The sequence below is a fragment of the Ipomoea nil genome, unplaced genomic scaffold (genome assembly GCF_001879475.1).
Source record: "Ipomoea nil cultivar Tokyo-kokei standard unplaced genomic scaffold, Asagao_1.1 scaffold0176, whole genome shotgun sequence".
Classification (NCBI taxonomy): domain Eukaryota; kingdom Viridiplantae; phylum Streptophyta; class Magnoliopsida; order Solanales; family Convolvulaceae; genus Ipomoea; species Ipomoea nil.
The window spans coordinates 176,954-191,742 of record NW_017616604.1 but is presented as its reverse complement, the minus strand read 5'-3'; the positions used below and the strand labels follow the sequence as shown (position 1 = coordinate 191,742).

The window sequence follows — 14,789 nt, the reverse complement described above, 5'->3', positions numbered from 1 at the left end:
GCTATCACAGGTCATTAGGGTTCAGGCCACCTTCCGGCGAATTTTCCGGTAAAAAAAAAAAAAAAAAGTGACCAGCGAAATTTCTGACAAAAAAGTGACCGGCGAAATTTTCGGCAAATCTGGGTCGGTTGCTGGTCACTTTTTTTTGCCAGAAAATTCGCCGGAAGGTGGCATGAATCCTAATGACCTGTGATAGCAGGTCATTAACTTGTTTTTGGGCTTCATTGCACCTAAATAAATTGTTGATAGGTGTAACTGCACCTTTAAAAAGTTTAGGGGCCTAATTGACTTTTAAACTAAAATTTGAGGGCCTATTTGACCATTTTCCCTATTATTTGTAAATTGTAAGAACAGCTCAAGTCCAACTACCTCGTACGACCGTTAAGAACAAAAAAAACTGAATCATAACTTCCCCACCAATTTTCTCGGTCAAATTCATCAGGACCTTATCTTCCTCCTTCCATATGGATTACAACCCTTTCTTTCATCGTCACAACATTAAACACACAAAAAAGACACAACAATACCTTAACACAGTAATCCTCGTTTTTGTTTTTTTACTATGCATCATTCATTTGGGCAGTTTCTGAGGAAAAACCATCCCAATCTTCGTTTAATCTTGGCATATTCAAGAGCCATTTCGACGGAATCCGGCGGTGGTGGCGGCGGCTCCGGTGGCCGGAGATTCAACCATGAGAAGAAAAGGGGTGGCATGGTTCTTGAATCAGTGTTGAGATCGCTTCTCCCCATTGTTGCAGCTAGCTCAAGTGCAGGGCTTTGTTATTATGCATTTTCTGGGAAAGATTCTTTGGTTTCTTATGCTGATTCTGGAAATAAAGCTTCAGAACAAAAGTCTGAGAATAAAACTATGTTTATATTCAAAGGTATTATTATAGTCTATACTCTTCTCTCAATTGTTTTTTTTTTCCTTGTTTTCTTCAAACATACATTTTGCACATGTGTGCCACACATATTTCTCTATGAGTTAATTCAGGAATGGTCACTTCTGAATTGGGCATTGACTATTGATTTTGTTTCAAATTTGGTTCTTCTGTTAGATATTCATTTAATCGGCCTAGATTTAAAGATACGAATGTAAAAATTAGCTCACATAATCGTCTCTACAAATTTGCATATTTAAGAGTGTTGAAGCAAATGATATAATCGCCTCAAATTTGGGATAGAGACTTTATAGCTAGGTCCAAATTGGCTTATGCATCATTCTTCACATTCCCACTAATGATGAACCTAGTGTATCAAGTTTTTGAACCCAATTTGCCCATCTTAGAAACAAGTCAATTTTTTCATTCTTACCCTTAAATTTAAGGTTACCCAGAAACACAATCAATAGTCAAGGATCGTTAATGGTCAAATGGCAACGGTCAAGACAAAAATTAGTAAATGTCAATAGTCAAGAGACCGTTCTTAGGTGCTTATGTGCAGTAATGTTATCACCAGTAATGACATGTTGATTGCAGTTTTGATCTATGTTTCAGCACCAGCTTTATGCTATTGCTAAATATTATCTGTTAATAAATCCGAATCTCTTGCAAGACAGGATGAGAACTGATGATTCTGTGGTTTCAGATACATATAGGAAAAGGGTGTTCTTCAAGTATGAGAAACGGTTAAGAATGCGAAGTCCTCCAGAGAAGGTATGGAGCTAAATTAGGCATATTTTAAGGTTTTCTGCAATGTTTTAAGGTATGTATGTTCTTTCTACACAACTACATTAACAATATTAGTGGTGCCTTAATGTTTTTGGTTCAAGGTGTTTGAGTACTTTGCATCTTTTAAAGCGCCTGGCGGGGAAGTGTATATGACTCCAGGAGATCTGATGAGGGCTGTGGTTCCCGTCTTTCCTCCATCTGAAGCAGCAAGTGTGAGAGGTGGATCTCTGAAAGGCGAGAAGGTGTCTGGTGAATTGCATTGCGCTCCTTCAGTGTTCTTTATGCTTTTCGACACCAACAGTGACGGGCTTATATCGTTTCCAGAGTTAGTACTTCACCCCCGCCTTCTCCTGCAAAAAAGAATGATTATTTAATCTCGTTAAATCATTTTCTGGTTTGTCTGCAACTGCAGGTATATCTTCTTTGTTACGCTTCTCAGCATTCCCGAGTCGAGTTTCTCCATAGCTTTTCGGATGTTTGACATTGACAACGATGGGTAAGTGCTCATATGAAGATATAATCTAGCTAAGAAAATAGGATTTACTTATCCTCTAATGGTTTTGGAACTTTTAGTGACTGGTCTTCTGAACAGAGGGATAGATAAGGAGGAATTCAAGAGAGTGATGGCACTGATGCGAAATTATAACAGACAGGGCGCTCGCCACAGAGATGGAATGCGAATCGGGTTGCACGTTTCTGGGTCTGTAGAGGACGGGGGTCTGCTCGAGTACTTCTTTGGCAAAGATGGCAATGGTCGCCTTGAGCACGATAAATTTGTTCAGTTCTTGAGAGATTTGCACATCGAAGTAATGCTTTAGTTTTCTGTCAATAGTATGTGTCTGCTGTTGTTATAGTCTCAAAGTGTTGGTTTCTGCTCTCTGTATTCCCACAGATGTTGCGGTTGGAGTTTGCACATTATGATTACAGGTCGCGGGGAACCATTTCTTCTAAAGATTTCGCGCTGTCAATGGTGGCAGCCGCTGACATGGGTCACATCACCAAGTTTCTTGATCGGGTTGAAGAGCTGAACGATGAGCCACGCCTTAGGGATGTGCGCATTTCGTTCGACGAGTTCAAGAGTTTTGCTGAGCTGAGGAAGAAACTGCAGCCATTTACTCTTGCCATCTTCAGCTTTGGGAAATCGATGAATGGGATGCTCTCGAAAGATGACTTCAAACGAGCTGCTAAGCACGTATGTCTACAACGCGCTTTTTCTTACTTCGCACTGCTGGAAATTATGAAATTTCCGACCACCTGAAAGTGATCTTAAATCAAGTCGAAAGTCTTGTTCCGATCACTTTTGGTATCCGGGGAAACCTTTATTGCTCTTTCCTACCATTTTTTGCTTTCGACTTGATTTAAGATCACTTTCAGGTGGTCGAAAATTCCATAATTTCCAGTAGTGGTAGAAGTGCGTTTAGCATTACTAAAACGTTATATACATCTAACGTAAGCTTTGCTTCTATATATACAAGGTTTGTGGCATATCTCTTACTGAGAATGTGGTGGACATGATCTTTTTCTTGTTTGATACGAACCACGATGGGATTCTAAGCTCGGATGAGTTCTTGAGAGTGTTGCAGAGGCGAGAGACAGACATTGCGCACCCAACGGAGAAGGGGTTCGTGGGGATGATCTCGTGCTGGCTGGACTGCACAAAAGGCTGTCCTTCCAAGATTCTTCACTTTTAAACCTGCAATCACCTCATGAAACATGTTCTTTGAACTGAAAAACATTATTGTACAGTACAGATAAAAACACTGCACTTTTCTGCCCTTCGTTCATTCAAACAGACAGCAGGCTGATGATCTCAAGACCTGAAGTAAGTCCTTTTCAACGAGACAAAGGATTAGGTAACCCAATGATACCTTTCGTTCATAGTTCGACTTTCTTCCCTATTTTCTCTTCGGGTATGCTTCAATTCATAGTTCGACTTGTATTCTGATGTTCTTCCCAAACACCATTTCTGCAGATTCACTGCTGGAAATTATGGAATTTTCGACCACCTAAAAGTGATCTTAAATCAAATTGAAAGAAAAAAGTGGTCGGAAATAGCAATAAAGGTTTTTTCGGATACCAAAAGTGGTCGGAATAATGCTTTCGACTTGATTTAAGATCACTTTCAGGTGGTCGGATATTTCATAATTTCCAGTAGTGATTTACACGGTTAGTAAACTTAATAGTCTGCTATTTTTGCTGCAGTTCTTGTACAGATGAGAGGAGAAGCTGATAAGATGCATACACATATTCAACCAGAAAGGTGTTGTTTATCAGTTTATGATGTAGAGATTTTTCTTGCAATTTCACAACAGTACTAGGAACTGTTTTGTGTTAGTTTAGGTAACAGAATACACTGTCAAAATGGTTCCTACTGTTTTCATCTAGTTTAATGAGATTGTTCTTTAAGTTTGATTATGAAGTACAACTGTTTTACTATATCAGGTAGAATAAAAATATCTGAGTAATTATCATCAATTATTTGTATCCATGAAGAGCTAAATTCTATACCAAAATAGTTGTTAACTTTCTATTAAATGGTCTCTTTGAAAGTGTGTTGGCTGAGGAATAAAATCTTCAATGTGATGACTCAAACTCTCTTGGTGCAAGACTAATCAAGCCAATCTAAAACAAGAAGATCAAAATTGCAAAATAAATAAATAATTTTTTTAAAAATTAAATAAATAAAGATGAAGAAAGAAAGTTACATAAATTGATGGGATTATACAACAGATTAATTGACAAAATATCAGGATCCAACTAAACCTAGACATTTCTTGATCTTTATGGTTAAGAAACCGATCATTAAAACTGAGTGCCATTAGCAAGACAAACCAATTCTACCATCACTACTCTAAACATCCAACTAGTGCCACCATTGGCAGTGTCACGACAAACCTATTGCCTTATTAGTGAGATTTTGATTGTTCCGTTATTATATATAAATTATAAATACGGACCTCAATTGCTAGCTAAAAGATTTGAAACCTTAAAAAATTTGTACTTGAACTTATTAATATTTGTAGCAAATCTACCACATTATTTTCTCTTACACACATTCTATACTTCATATATTCTTTACAAATACCAACTCCTATCATTATTCTCAAATCTCAATGCTCGTCATGTCATCATTGCCATATAGCTCAATTTATCAAGCAATTTGAATATTATTATATGCTAGAGAGATTTTTATATCGGGATGTTTGGTCAATAGTTGTTAATTGATAGTTGTTAGCTGATTGGGTTAGTGAGTTTGACTAGTTGATAACATTAGTTGATTATAAAAAAGTGTTTGGTAAATTAGTTATTAGCTTATAGTTAATTACATACAAAATGACTTTATAAAAAAATTACTTTGAGCAATTTTTTAAACTTTAGCTTTTTGAAACAATAAGCTATTGTTGGAAAAAAAAAATAGCATAAAATAGCAAGAAATATTATTTTAAGTAGCTATTTTGTAGTACAACTATTAATAAGGTCCACTCACGATTTGGATCAAGTCAAAGTAGATTCGGGTTCTTCGTAGTGAGACGGAGAGATTAATATATTGTACGCTCAAAACGGGGTGAATGAGATATTGATTCTCAAAGTAGATCCATTTGAGTTATAAAAATGAAGGGGAAAAGGCTTTAAAGTAACCTTTGTCCCACATTGGTTTGAAAAGTGGGTTTGCATCACTATTTATACAAGAGCCTTTATTGAATTGTATAGTATAGAGGCTCTCTCTTGCGCAGGGAGGGAGAGCAAATCAAATTCCAAAATGCCTTTGAAAAGGCTTGACTGACTTATGTACACTGACACCTATGGACACGAATTGAATGCTATTGAATTTCTCAACTCTTATATAAGTTGTTGTTTAGAATCAGATTTTTAACACAACAAAAATATATTTTCCTCTCAAAAATTGTGCTTCTAGTTCGCTAGATTTCATTGTTTGAGTGCTCAAACTTGGAATCGTAGTACGTTTTATCCTGAAAATATATTTTCCTCTCTCAAAAATTGTGCTTCTACTCTTTTTTTAGCCTCATGTGTTCATCCTAAGCTCTAGTTCGCCGTATTTCATTGTCTGAGTGCTCAAACTTGGAATCGTAGTACGTTTTATCCTGAAAAGCCTAGGCCGGAACGCTCCTAGTACCTTTTGGGAGACGGCAAATAAAGTTTTAAAGAGAGAGTGTTTCGCTCGACTCGTGCTAACCACCTACCCACCATATCTTTTCATCCTTCCCATAAATTTCCTAGAAAAATAATAATCATTTTCGTAGGATTATTATTGGTTTTTCCAACCTTTATTTGCAACAGCTATTACAAAAAGCTAATTAATCAAACACTCTATTGATTGTTTAACCAAGTCAAACAGCTAATAGTGATCAAATAAGTCAAAATTGACTGATAAGCTAACTATGTTATCAAACAGGGCCATCATATCATACAACACAATGGGAGTGTTTGATAAATAACTGTTAGCTAATTGTGTTAGTGAATTTAACTAGTTGATAACATTAGCAGATTGTAAAAAAAATGTTTGATAAATTGATTGTTAGCCGATAGCTTATTACATGCAAAATTACTTTCACAAAAAGCTTATTGAAAAAGCTACTTTAGGCAACTTTTTGAATTTTAACATTTTAGAACAATAAGCTGTTCAAAAAACTGATTAATCAAACACTTATATTGATTATTTAACCAAGTCAAACAGCTAATAGTAGTCAAATAAGTCAAAATTAACTGATAAGCTAACTACGTTACCAAACAGAGCCAATATCACAATTATGGTATTTAAGTGTATAAAATAACATAATGAAAAAGTGCATTATTGAGTAATAGTTTGTAATTGTACTTGGTACCCTGTAACTTTTCTATATAATGGTACTGGGTACCAAAGGCACCAGAGCCTTTCGGTACCCTGTAACTTTTCTATAACCCACATATTTGTAAGAGAAACATTATCAAGAGTTATTTCGGGGAGAATGTCAGATCAAATAGCTTTTGTTCAAGATAATTGTTGATGTGGGGGGATGAATTAATTGCAAAAGAATTGGCCTGCAAAGACCCAAAATAATGTCAGACCCAAAATAATTTCAAACAGTGGGCACGTGGGGAACACGCGCCCGCTGGGCGAGTCAACTGACGGCCACTCTAACTTTTTTAAATTTTTTACTCTTTTTTTTTTAATGTCATTTTTTTTTTTAATTTTTACTCTTTTTTTTTTTTTACCCACATTTTTTTCTCTTTCCTAATTTCACATTTACAAAAACCTCTCAAATACTGCACCGGGGTTAAACTAATGTAGATGCTCTAAGTATTTCAGAAATAATGAAGAAAAAAGTTGTATAGATCAGAGTACCTTTAACAACTCTTTTGGTAGAGTAATATGAGAGCTAGTTTGAGATATACTCACCAATTCAAACAGCTTCAAATTCATTCTTATCATTTGCAAGCTTGTATCCCTACAACATACTGTAACAAGCAAACTAGGGCTCAGTGAAGGAAAATAAATTGCAGTAATCATGAATAGAATTGCTAAAGCTAAAGGTATACTTACATATAACAGTGTGTATGAAGGACGGCATTCCCAACAAACAAGGCGCAGTATTATACTATGAAGCATGAAACCGCAGTTTTGGCAGCATTTCGCAATTGGCCAATACCTAATTCAGAAGATACAGCAAATGAATCTGTTTTGTTTTTGGTACTATGATGGCTACAACTGGAAAACTGAGCATGATTGTGATAGCTACCTGGGCTCTTATTCACGTCTATAGTTACATGGCTACTTTCCTTGGTCTGATGGGAATGGCCAACACCATTTTGTGGGGTTGAACTCGTAGTTATATGCATCATCCCGATTCCCACAGGCTGAGTTGATGCTGCTGTGTACTCCACATCTTGACTGTAACCATTTATCAAGAAATCTGAACAGTTTTTCTTGCGTCCATGATCATAAGGATTTCTGAATTGATCGTTTTGATCTTTGAGGTAACTATAGCGTGGTGCATTAGCCACTTCATTCGTTGTGATATTGCGGGAAATCTGTAGCATGGAAAGGGTAAAAAGATGAGTTATTCATAGGTTCATTTCAGTGCAAAAATCATAGGAGGGTTGAGGAATCCCGTGGTAATTCAATAAAAAGACAAACCGCCTCTTTCAACAACTTTACCTTTCAGTGTCTATCACAGTATGAAGACAGACAATATAAATTGCAAGGGAAAACAAAGAAAGTATAGTTTGAAATTCCAACATGCCCAAAGGTGGGGTACATGGTTTTAAGAATTTAAGCTGTATTATTTTAAGTAAATAAGCACAGAAACAAACCTGAGAAGCTTGTACCACAGTTAAGGCTGAAACAGCAGAGAAGAGGAAAACATCGGCAATTATAAACGTTATAGCACCAATATGTTGAGTACCAGTGTAGTTTAACCATGCAACGAAAGAAGATGGGGCCATTGGATCAGTCAAGACTCCTGCAATGTTGAGAGGTATTTTATTAGTTCATGGAGAAATACAGAGAATTTCCTTAAGCAAAAGAACAGTTGAAAACTTATATTGCACATGCATCAAAAATGAAAATAAACAAGAACTCTTACTTGTAAAAGTGACTCCACCAGTTATTAGCATAGCCAATATTTCAAGAACAAGAAACAAGAAAAATTCCCATTTGTTTCTCTGAAAGAGAAGTTTATTAGACTTGGTCAAGCTGAAAATAATAGAAGATATACACACTACAAAGTACTATAGCTGGAAACAAGGATGAAGCTAAAGAAAATAAGGAAACAATAGCAGGAAAAAAAAAAAAAAAAAAAAGAAGAGATACACTCAATGGTAAGCACCTTGCCGATGCAATTAGATACCCAAGGGCAGTGATGATCAAACTGCTCTACACAACGATCACAAGTAGAACAATGTTTTGCACGAAGAGGGCGGACAATCTGATGGAATAGAAAACAAAACATTAGAAGGCATAAAAAGGTACCATAAAGGGGAAGAAATAAAGATGGAAAAATCAAAGTACACGGCACCTTGCATGTGGAGCATAGCTGAGACCAATTCCCAGCAAGCAGAGCAGGGTGATATACATCATTCTTCAACAATGGTTCCTAATATAATATAACAATATAGAGATAAGTTTACATGAATATCACTCATGAGGTTAGGGTTATTACATAAATTTCAGACAAACAGTATTATCATGTGAAGCAATTAATGATAGCATTATGCATTTATGCCAAGAGAAAATGAGAGAAAAACATGCAAGCTGGAACCTCAAATTTTGTTTTCACTCTTCCACCTTGGTAATATATAAACTTGTGCTAGCAAGGATATATTCAATATCTGGAGATAATGCACCTTTATAATTCTGCAATTTTATACACACAAACACATAGACCATCTATCTTTCCTTTTGTGTGTGTTTGTGTAGGTCAGAGAGAGGTACAATGATGGAAAAGGGAGATGAAGCAACTTACATCATCTTTTATATTTTGCAAATCACGTAAGCTCATACTAATGTACCCTGGATCTTTTCTGCAAGTGCACACACATGGACATCATCAAAAAGCAATTATGAAGCCAACATGTTCAAAAAATTTTGGGTTGCCATTATAAATGAACAGGAATGACACATATTATGTAGGTACTAGGTCACACAACTTGTTAAAAAAACAATAGCAAGATTAAAAACAAATATAAAGTTATCACAATCAGTTATTGCTGATATTAAAACTCAAGAAAGAAAAAGGTGTCAAATAAGTGGTATATGCATTCAATGCAGACTGAAAATAAATAGAGAAAATCATGGAAAAAGAGGTCACAAAAAAATTTTAAAAAAATAAAATTTAAAAAAAAAAACAAAAAAAAAACAAAAAAACAAAAAAAAAAAAAAAAAACAAAACAAAACAGAAAGAACTTAAGGTTCAATGTTCCCAAGTATATCATCACCCAACACTTATAGTTTACATACTTTTTTGGTCACCTAGTCATCTGTAATGAAACTTTCTAGAAAAGCAAATGTTCACATATATAGTATACCAAACTTTAAGCACTTCTTAGTCCATGATATGCAACAGGAATACTGTTTACTAGCCCTTCTATGAATAGGATATGCAACAGTGATATTGATTGGTCACCCTTCTATGAAAAAGAAGCTCCTTTCTCCTTTGCTAAGTTGAAACCAGATACACTTAATGGCTTTATTCATTTGGCATATGAAAAAAAAAAAAAATTGATTTACAAGCATTGGACCTATCTGTAAGTGTAAAAGGATATGAATGTCATTGGTCTAGATTGGGTCCTTAACACATTGCCAAAGCATAAAATCTACTAAACACATGGTCATCTGAAGTCTAGTTTCTAAAGGTCATCGGCTATACCTGCTGCACCTATAAAACAGAACTAGTGCAGAAGTTGCAATAAAAACACCCAACCATGCACAGGAAGCACTGGCAGCAGTTAATTTTGGAAGGTTTGGAGCTGAAAAAAAAAAAAAAAAAACAAAGTAATACAGGATGCATTTAATTTACGGGTCAAAAGTTAATTACAAAAACACACACACACACACAAAACGAAACCAAAGGAAAAGTTACCCAAGATGACGGCATGAATATAAGTTACAAGTAGCAGAATGATTATACACCAAAGTGTTGGAGCAAGGCCTAATTTTGAAAATTTCCCAAGTAGGCTTTTCCCATCACAATTTTTGTCATACAGCTGTCTAGCATTTCCCTGCAGAATTACATTTGTGAAGAATAGGATATTTATTTAAGAACTGTGTCATGAAGAACCACCATTACTCCCATCTTTATCATGTTACAATCATATATCCCAGCAAATCACAAGATGATGTTTGAACTAAGTCATCAAAAGAACTCAGTTGCATGACTGCATCAATCATTTTGTAATGGAGCTCGAATAAAAAAGAATTTGTTGTAATAGCAAAGTTATGAATAGCAAATGTCTGTAACAAATTACAATCAAACTGATCTATATGCACTAGAAAATTATAGTAAAGTAAATGCACTTATGCACACAAATGTGTAACTTCAGCATAGGAACCTTGGACTAATAAAAATTTTGGTAACTAGAATTAAAACATAGAAGAGTGAAGCTCAAGGAGAAAAGACTAGGAAGTGAAAGCAAACTAAAAATGTTTTACAATCTGAATAAGGACAGCTATAAATAAAGCACAAAGAAATCAAGCGACATGGAGACAGATAACAAATTCTGGTAGAAGTAATGTTGAGAAGTGAGACATTTCATGGCAATTCAGGAATACTAAGATTAAAGAAGACCTACAAGGAAAAGAGCAACGTGTCGGTGATTTTTATCAGAAGCAAGCTGTGCAGGCGTAAGGCCAGTATGGTCTTTCACCATCAGGCCTTCCTTCTTCCCAGCCTGCACTAATACTGTGCATGCCTCAAGGTTACCTCTGATAGCAGCCCAGTGAAGAGGAGTGCACCCTAAAGTGGAAAGGTGTTAAGTAGGCTTCTTTGAGAAACATATAAGAACCACTAAACTCATAACCAAGCATTTGAAGTTACCCTCTTTATCCTGTCGTCCCGGATATGCATCCAGAAACAACAAAAGTCGTATACAATCAGCAAAAGCCTTGTATGCAGCCCTAGAGCATTCCACCACCGTAAGGAAAAGAAAAAGGTAGACTAGACAAAGTATAAAAAGTAAAATAAATATGAATATAAATAAAATTTAAAAAAAAAAAAAAAAAAAAAAAAAAAAAAAAAAAAAAAAAAGAAAAAAAGATACAGCTATACCAATCATGAATGAAGAGATAAGACCATTAGGTTTTTCTTCTTTTGTTCCCTCCTTTTAAAACCATTGTTTAAGTTTAATGACCATTGTTTAACATCACAGGCATTAGCTGCATACAATAAGCTTTAACATTTTATGATGTATCTACACAGAGAATTATGAATAACTGAAGACATAATAGTTGGAAATAATGACCCCAAAAAATAGAAAAGGAATATCTGACTTTTTCTAAACCAAATTAGTGATGTCCTAGCTATTCCCACTTAACAATTTAGCTTGGGAGCAAGACAGATATATTTAGGGGAAAAAGATGCGCATATTTAGATTCCATCATATGTACAAGATATGAAACAAAAAGTCAAAAGAACTCCGGCTAACAATAGCAAATGAATAACTAGACTTGAAATAAAATACCAGTGTAAAGGGCTTCTCCCATCCTTGTCTGGAACATCGGGATCAGCATTCCACTTTGTGACAATACAATACAGAAAATCTGTATGGCCATATTGTGCAGCAACATGGGTTGCCTGTAAACCATCACATGGTCCTTTTACTACTTGCATTGTAATTACTCATAATGATAAAGAGAAGCAAGAGAATAGATTCAATAAAAGCACCAAAAAGTATTCACAAGTTAATCCAAAAGAAAGAACAAGGACCAAAAAAAAAAAACAAAAACAAAAACAACAGCAATGGAGGAAATAAATTGTAGGCTAAGGGTGAGAAAGATATAAACAAGTGAGTTTCTTTGGTCCTGGATAAAGGAGCATCATGAAATTCACAAAGTATGCAGAAAAAATTAGAAAACAGAAAAGAGTCTCATCTAAGTTTTATCCCTTTCCTTCAACCAATATTTCATAACCAAAGTAGCCCTAACATCTACGTCAATATCAAAGGCGTACCTCAATGGTACTACTTTTGCGGTTCAACTTTACTTTGTCTTCCTCTGTCTTCATCAGCAAAGATCATGTGTTTTGGTGGTTCCAAACAGTTGAAAGTAACCTTTTTTTGGTACTTCAGTTAATTTTATTCATAAACTTTACATTGGCTAACCATGATATCCATGTGTCTAATTTTATTATAGTTTATCATCAATTTTGGTGTCTCATTTATGGTAACCTCTACTGAGTTCAATGTTCCCAACATCATAAAGCAACCTAGAACTTAAGCTAAGTTGAATAGGCTCTAGAAGGTGGATCAAAATTCATAGACTGATGTTTCTATGAGTGAACTTAGAGTCTTAGGCAAAGAAAGCATTAGGTGAATTAGAATGGAAGATGATCATGGAATGCCATTAACGCAGCTGTCACTAAGTCATTGAGCATTGTTAAGCCAAAAACATATAACCAAGTTATAATACTGCAAATCCCAAGTTAAATAACTACTTACATGTTTTGAAGCAATAAGAAAGCTTTGGAATAATTGAGTTGGTAAAGACAGTAAGACACCATGGATAACTAAATAATTAGTGTCCAAAATACAAACCTGATAACCATACATATCAATAGCATTTATGCGAGCACCCGCTTGGAGTAAAATCTCTGCAACTGGGATTGCACCTCGAACTGCAGTCCAGTGTAATGCCGTTTGTCCGGTATGATCTGCAGCATTAACATCTCCACCATGCTGCCAATGATATCATCATATTATTGTAAAAATGATATCACCATACAAAAATAAAAATATTAGCCAAAGGGCAGCATGTTTAGGCTGAATCCTAACTGGATACTTTAAAAAACAGTACCACAGTGGCAAAGAAATTCAAGAAAAGAAAAAGATTGAAAAAAAAAAAAAAAGAAACCAAAAAAAAAAAAAAAGAAAAGGAAACCTTGCAGCATATAACCCTCATCTCAACTCTCAAGGTTGAATTGGATACACTGAACATATATTTCTAAACTACACGAATATCACAGCCTCCACATTGGTGCATGAGCAAATAATGTCCAATTTCAACTAGTTCCTGCCTGCAATTCCTGGTGCATTTTATTAAAAACTTTACAAATAAAGTAGAAATTTAACAAAGATGCACATATATAATTCAGATTCTGGCAATTTTCTTTAGTTCAATAAATTCAACAAAAGAAATTTACAGGTCAAACGCTTCCAGAAGAAGCTAGGAAAAACAATCAGGTTGAGGGAAGGAATTGAAGAAGATGGTAATATGATGGAATTGTTGCAAACTACAGAATTAAGTGATTAAAACACCTGAATGATGTATTGAGCTGCCGCAGTGCGGTTGTTGAGAGCAGCCCACTGGAGAGCATAGTAGCCAAGGCCATCGGGCTCAGAGATTGAGCAACCCTCGCTCTCTACCAATCTCTGCAGCTTCTCCATGTCTCCATACGCCGCCGACGTATAGACATTGTTCGGTTCGTTCTTCAAACTCTCCTCCTCCACCACCGCGACTCCCGAGGCCTCTCCGTCATTCGCAGCCGCGGCTTCCCGATCTCTGACTTCCATCTCCTCAACGACCTCGATCTCCGAGGCCATCAACACCCTTCGAAACTGGACATTTCAAACTAATTTCAAGTCAATGCTTGATACAGTTAGCCGATCATAAAACCGACGATCATTTGATTTGATCACATTATATACTTTGTACATATAACCTTTTTTTTTTTTTTTTTGTATTGAAAATTTATACTTACAAGTCATTAATATATAGAAAAAGTGTCAAATTGACCTCCTATAGTGCAATTGGATTTCCTAAGTGAAAAAAGCTTCATTCAAGTCTCCTAAACTTGTAAAATTATTCAATTATACAATTAAGTCCAAGTTAACTTGTTTATCAGCTTACCAGGACTATATGGTCCAATGGTACCCGGGTTGGACTTCCATTTGGAAGGTTGTGAGTTTGAGCCTCAATGGAGGCGTTATTAGCTCTTTGTGTTTCAGTAGGTTGAGGGAGTATATGATGAACAGATACTACAAAGCTCTTTGTGTTTCAGTAGGTTGAGGGAGTATATGATGAACAGATACTACAAAGCTCTTTGTGTTTCAGTAGGTTGAGGGAGTATATGATGAACAGATACTACAATGTAATAGATCTAGTAGCATCCAAAAAAAAACTTGTTTATCAGCTTAAATTCATTATTTTAATTTTTTATTAAAAATATTATTTATTATAAATTAATTAAAATAATAATAATTATTATTATTATTATTAATGCTATATGTGCCATCTTTGGCATGAATATGGAGGATTATCTTGATCCATGCTACTCAAAAGAAGCATATCAAAGGACTTATACACATGCTCTTATATCGATGAATGGAGAACTCTTCTGACCTAAAACAAATTGGGAGGAAATTTTGGCTTCAATCCCCAAAAAAATGACAAGTAGGCCAAAGAAGAAA

General features: G+C 35.4%; 2 protein-coding genes across 8 annotated transcripts; one reads left to right on the top strand and one right to left on the bottom strand.

Moving 5' to 3' along the window:
* Positions 1 to 323: 323 nt before the first annotated feature.
* Positions 324 to 4,082, top strand: LOC109176540 (calcium uptake protein 1 homolog, mitochondrial-like). The gene is made up of 8 exons (XM_019326008.1): positions 324 to 884; positions 1,588 to 1,655; positions 1,772 to 1,995; positions 2,083 to 2,166; positions 2,263 to 2,476; positions 2,563 to 2,862; positions 3,146 to 3,523; positions 3,873 to 4,082. Exons 1-7 carry the CDS (start codon positions 563 to 565, stop codon positions 3,359 to 3,361), a joined length of 1,428 nt encoding a protein of 475 aa, XP_019181553.1. The 5' UTR covers positions 324 to 562; the 3' UTR covers positions 3,362 to 3,523; positions 3,873 to 4,082.
* Positions 4,083 to 4,198: 116 nt separating this feature from the next.
* On the bottom strand, positions 4,199 to 14,018 carry LOC109176501 (protein S-acyltransferase 24-like). 7 transcript variants are annotated; one of them, XM_019325965.1, is made up of 15 exons: positions 13,638 to 14,018; positions 12,918 to 13,058; positions 11,847 to 11,959; positions 11,204 to 11,283; positions 10,959 to 11,122; positions 10,250 to 10,388; positions 10,037 to 10,136; positions 9,134 to 9,191; positions 8,687 to 8,764; positions 8,498 to 8,596; positions 8,255 to 8,333; positions 7,983 to 8,131; positions 7,213 to 7,700; positions 7,069 to 7,127; positions 4,199 to 4,292 (listed from the first exon to the last, which is right to left on the bottom strand). In XM_019325965.1, the coding sequence occupies exons 1-13, from the start codon at positions 13,920 to 13,922 to the stop codon at positions 7,263 to 7,265; spliced, it is 1,923 nt and encodes a 640-aa protein (XP_019181510.1). In that variant the 5' UTR covers positions 13,923 to 14,018; the 3' UTR covers positions 4,199 to 4,292; positions 7,069 to 7,127; positions 7,213 to 7,262. The 7 variants fall into 7 exon arrangements, with proteins under 7 accessions (XP_019181510.1, XP_019181502.1, XP_019181518.1 ...); XM_019325957.1 differs by lacking the exon at positions 4,199 to 4,292 and adding an exon at positions 6,451 to 6,710; XM_019325973.1 differs by lacking the exon at positions 4,199 to 4,292 and having other exon boundaries at positions 6,982 to 7,127; positions 7,213 to 7,318; positions 7,409 to 7,700.
* Positions 14,019 to 14,789: the final 771 nt, after the last annotated feature.

What these genes read in the sequence shown, in the direction of transcription:
- LOC109176501 (XM_019325965.1), bottom strand. Translation starts at nt 13,922, where the DNA reads ATGGCCTCGGAGATCGAGGTCGTTGAGGAGATGGAAGTCAGAGATCGG. An exon ending in TATTCATGCCGTCATCTTGG is followed by an intron (nt 10,137 to 10,249) that starts GTAACTTTTCCT and finishes TTTTTTTTTCAG; the next exon opens with CTCCAAACCTTCCAAAATTA. An exon ending in TATCTAATTGCATCGGCAAG is followed by an intron (nt 8,334 to 8,497) that starts GTGCTTACCATT and finishes CTTCTCTTTCAG; the next exon opens with AGAAACAAATGGGAATTTTT.
- LOC109176540 (XM_019326008.1), top strand. Translation starts at nt 563, where the DNA reads ATGCATCATTCATTTGGGCAGTTTCTGAGGAAAAACCATCCCAATCTT. An exon ending in TGCGAAGTCCTCCAGAGAAG is followed by an intron (nt 1,656 to 1,771) that starts GTATGGAGCTAA and finishes TTTTGGTTCAAG; the next exon opens with GTGTTTGAGTACTTTGCATC. An exon ending in TCAAACGAGCTGCTAAGCAC is followed by an intron (nt 2,863 to 3,145) that starts GTATGTCTACAA and finishes TATATATACAAG; the next exon opens with GTTTGTGGCATATCTCTTAC.